Here is a 4,807-nt window from a genome sequence, read left to right on the forward strand (position 1 = left end):
AGAATTCCAGGAATCTGGCTTCTCTGGGTAAGAATCCCTGTCTGTGCTCAGAAACATAGAAGTCATGGGGTGTGGGGGGGCTTAGATGATATTTCTGATAAAAAACATCATTTATTGATAATCTTGCCTTTACTTTTTGTAAATAATAAAGCTAGCGGACAAACCCCAATATTCCTTCCTCCTGCTGTTTTCCCCACAAGAAGAACCTTGTGACCTGGATTGAGCTGAGGGAGACTGGCCCAAAGTCACCCAGCCAGCATTCATGCCTAAGGCAGAACTAGTACTCCCAGTCACCCAGTTTCTAGCCTGGTGCCTTGATCGTTTGACCAAACTGACTTTATGGAAGAAGGAAATTTATTGGAAGAAAAATTGAGAGACTGTCTTGCCTTTCTTTTTACATAAAGGAAATGTGTGGGTTTTTTTAATGCTTTCTGCTCATAAAATACAAAATATTCATTTCCATGCCATAGAAGATATTAGCCAGAATCTGAAGGAGAGGCTGCATGCAGGGATGGTGTGGCCTCTCTTGAGCAAAGGTCCTGCCTACCAGGGGTTCAGTATCCACTCCTGACCCTGGTCACTGGCTCCCCGATGGGTGTGAGCTGCTATAAGCAGGACTGGATTTAGCCCTGAGAGGAATGTTCCCTTCCTAGAGATGTGCCCACTTGTGTACAGAGTTTAACAGCCTAAGTTTAGGGTGGGGAGCTATTGCCATCCAGGAATTCCCCTTGGCTTTCAAAGATTCTTCCCTGAAGTCAAGTGGAGATGAGACATTCATTGAAATTCGGGACCGGGTGGATATGTTGCTAACCTAGCATGATACAGTATTCGGTGCACTTAGGGAGTACGTGGCACCATGGAATAGTCCCAGGTCAAAGATCAGATCAGGAAGAAAAGGTTTGATTTTCCCCCTATTCTTGCTACAGTTTTCATTTTTTCTTTTTCAAGGCTTTAATGGGCAAGAAAATAAGAATTGCAAGGAAGAATGCCAAATGATCAATTCAAAAGAGGGAAAAGGGAAGTTTCCAGATCAGATACAGCCAAAGAGTGATGAAACAAAGAAATCACAAAGTGGAATGAAAAAAGGCTTTCCGAGGGTCAGTTGGCGTCATAACCATACAAGCATTGATATGGGAGAAGAACCATATAAATGCATGGAGTGTGGAAAGTCCTTTAATAAATCTGATCATCTGATTTCCCATAAAAAGACACATTTAGAAGACACACCATATAACTCCAGGGAGTGTGGAAAGACCTCCTGTAATGATTACTCTCTTAGAAGTCATGAAAGAAATCACAAAGGAGAAAGACCTTATAAATGCATGGAGTGTGGAAAGACCTTTACTTGTAGCAGTGGTCTCAAATATCATAAGAGGATCCACACTGGAGAGAAGCCATATCAGTGCCTGGAATGTGGAAAGACCTTTACTGGTCACAGTGGTCTCAATTACCATAAGAGGATCCACACTGGAGAGAAGCCATATCAGTGCATGGAGTGCGAAAAGACCTTTACTTGTAGTAGTGGTCTCAATTACCATAAGAGGATCCACACTGGAGAGAAGCCATATCAGTGCATGGAGTGCGGAAAGACCTTTACTTGTAGCAGTGGTCTCAATTACCATAAGAGGATCCACAGTGGAGAGAAGCCATATCAGTGCCGGGAATGTGGAAAGACCTTTACTTGTAGCAGTAGTCTCAATTACCATAAGAGAATCCACACTGGAGAGAAGCCATATGAATGTCTGGAATGTGGAAAGACCTTTACTTGTAGTAGTCATCTCAATTCCCATAAGAAGATCCACACTGGAGAGAAGCCATATTCATGCATGGAATGTGGAAAGACCTTTACTTGTAACACTAACCTCAATTCCCATAAGAAGATCCACACTGGAGAAAAGCCANATGCATGGAATGTGGAAAAACTTTTACTTGTAGCAATCGTCTCAATTCCCATAAGTGGATCCACACTGGAGAAAAGCCATATCAATGCCTGGAATGTGGAAAGACCTTCTCTTACAATTACTCTCTTACAATCCATCATAGGAATCACAAAGGAAAAAGACCTTATAAATGCATGGAGTGTGGAAAGACCTTTATTCGTAACACTAATCTTAATTCCCACAAGAGGATGCACACAGGAGAGAAGCCATATCATTGTATGGAGTGTGGAAAGACCTTTACCTATAGCAGTAGTCTTAATTATCACAAGACGGTCCACATAGGAGATATGCCATATAAATGTGTGGAATGTGGAAAGGGTTTTAGGTGGAATTGTGATTTTATCTCCCACAAAAGAATCCACACAGGGGAGAAACCATATCAATGCATGGAGTGTGGGAAGAGCTTTGCCAGGAATTCCACTCTTTCTTGGCATAGAAGGATCCATACACGGGAGAAACCATATCAATAAAGGAAGTGTGAGAGAAGAGCTTTGAAAGAAAAAATTAAAAACTGCACAGGTTTCCTTTTTTGTATAGAAAATGGATTTCTTTCACAATGCTTTCTGCTGATAAAATACAAAATACTCATTTTCATGCCACAGAAGATATTAACAGGAATCTGAGGGGAGGATTGCATACAGGAATGGTATGGCCTCTCTCCTTCCCCCTCAAGAATGGGCCTCTTACGGCAGCCTCGGTAAAATGTTCCGTGATAGCTTTTTTGTTTTTTTATTATTCTCTGTGATTTGCTTTGCGTTTCATGTTGAAGAGACTAACTGTTAAGCATCAAGCAATGTTTTTTTAATGGGCAGCTTTCTGTGACTATACCCCCCCATCTTTATAAATGTAGAGGAGATTGTCATCAAGGAAGTGGCAGTTCTCCCTCAACAACAACAACAACAACAACAACAACAACAATAATAATAATAATAATAATAATAATAATAATAATAATAATAATAGTAAAGTTGGAAGGGACCTTGAAGGTCATCTAGTCCAACCCCCTGCTCAGGCAGGAAACCCTATACCATTTCGGACAAATGGCTGTCCAGTCTCTTCTTAAAAACTTCCAGTGTTGGAGCATNATCTTGCCTTTACTTTTTGTAAATAATAAAGCTAGCGGACAAACCCCAATATTCCTTCCTCCTGCTGTTTTCCCCACAACAAGAACCTTGTGACCTGGATTGAGCTGAGGGAGACTGGCCCAAAGTCACCCAGCCAGCATTCATGCCTAAGGCAGAACTAGTACTCCCAGTCACCCAGTTTCTAGCCTGGTGCCTTGATTGTTTGACCAAACTGACTTTATGGAAGAAGGAAATTTATTGGAAGAAAAATTGAGAGACTGTCTTGCCTTTCTTTTTACATAAAGGAAATGTGTGGGTTTTTTTAATGCTTTCTGCTCATAAAATACAACATATTCATTTCCATGCCATAGAAGATATTAGCCACAATGTCAGGGACAGGCTGCATGCAGGGATGGTCTGGCCTCTCTTGAGCAAGGTCCTGCCTACCAGGGGTTCAGTATCCACTCCTGAGCCTGTCATTGGCTCCCCGATGGGCGTGAGCTGCTATAAGCAGGACTGGATTTAGCCCTGAGAGGGATGTTCTCTTCCTAGAGATGTGCCCACTTGTGTACAGAGTTTAATATTAGCCTAAGTTGAGGGTGGGGAGCTATTGCCATCCAGGAATTCCCCTTGGCTTTCAAAGATTCTTCCCTGTAGACAAGTGGAGATGACACTTTCATTGAAGTTGGGTAGCTGGTGGGCATGTTGCTAACCCAGCATGATACAATATTCGGTGCACTTAGGGAGTACGTGGAACTATGAAATAGTCCCAGGTCAAAGATCAGATCAGGAAGAAGAGGTTTGATTTTCCCCCTATTCTTGCTAAAGTTTTCATTTTTTCTTTTTCAAGGCTTTAATGGGCAAGAAAATAAGAGTTGCAAGGAAGAATGCCAAATGATCCATTCAAAAGAGGGAAAAGGGAAGTTTCCAGATCAGATACAGCCAAAGAGTGATGAAACAAAGCAATCACAAGGTGGAATGAAAAAAGGCTTTCCGAGGGTCAGTTGGCGTCATAACCATACAAGCATTGATATGGGAGAAGAACCATATAAATGCATGGAGTGTGGAAAGTCCTTTAATAAATCTGATCATCTTATTTCCCATAAAAAGACACATTTAGAAGACACACCATATAACTCCAGGGAGTGTGGAAAGACCTCCTGTAATGATTACTCTCTTAGAAGTCATGAAAGAAATCACAAAGGAGAAAGACCTTATAAATGCATGGAGTGTGGAAAGACCTTTACTTGTAGCAGTGGTCTCAAATATCATAAGAGGATCCACACTGGAGAGAAGCCATATCAGTGCCTGGAATGTGGAAAGACCTTTACTGGTCACAGTGGTCTCAATTACCATAAGAGGATCCACACTGGAGAGAAGCCATATCAGTGCATGGAGTGCGAAAAGACCTTTACTTGTAGTAGTGGTTTCAATTACCATAAGAGGATCCACACTGGAGAGAAGCCATATCAGTGCATGGAGTGCGGAAAGACCTTTACTTGTAGCAGTGGTCTCAATTACCATAAGAGGATCCACAGTGGAGAGAAGCCATATCAGTGCCGGGAATGTGGAAAGACCTTTACTTGTAGCAGTAGTCTCAATTCCCATAAGAGAATCCACACTGGAGAGAAGCCATATGAATGTCTGGAATGTGGAAAGACCTTTACTTGTAGTAGTCATCTCAATTCCCATAAGAAGATCCACACTGGAGAGAAGCCATATTCATGCATGGAATGTGGAAAGACCTTTACTTGTAACACTAACCTCAATTCCCATAAGAAGATCCACACTGGAGAAAAGCCA

At 41.8% G+C, this 4,807-nt stretch overlaps 1 protein-coding gene across 1 annotated transcript in view; it reads left to right on the forward strand.

Moving 5' to 3' along the window:
• Window positions 1–4,807, forward strand: part of LOC107298737 — a 73,490-nt gene that overhangs the window by 41,634 nt on the left and 27,049 nt on the right. The window contains 3 exon segments of the mRNA XM_029286603.1: window positions 1,133–1,899; window positions 1,902–2,415; window positions 4,147–4,803. Coding sequence (XP_029142436.1) covers window positions 1,133–1,899; window positions 1,902–2,415; window positions 4,147–4,803 — 1,938 coding nt within the window.

This window comes from Protobothrops mucrosquamatus, unplaced genomic scaffold (genome assembly GCF_001527695.2).
Source record: "Protobothrops mucrosquamatus isolate PMUCROS unplaced genomic scaffold, P.Mucros_1.0 scaffold4230, whole genome shotgun sequence".
In the NCBI taxonomy this organism is placed as follows: Eukaryota; Metazoa; Chordata; class Lepidosauria; order Squamata; family Viperidae; genus Protobothrops; species Protobothrops mucrosquamatus.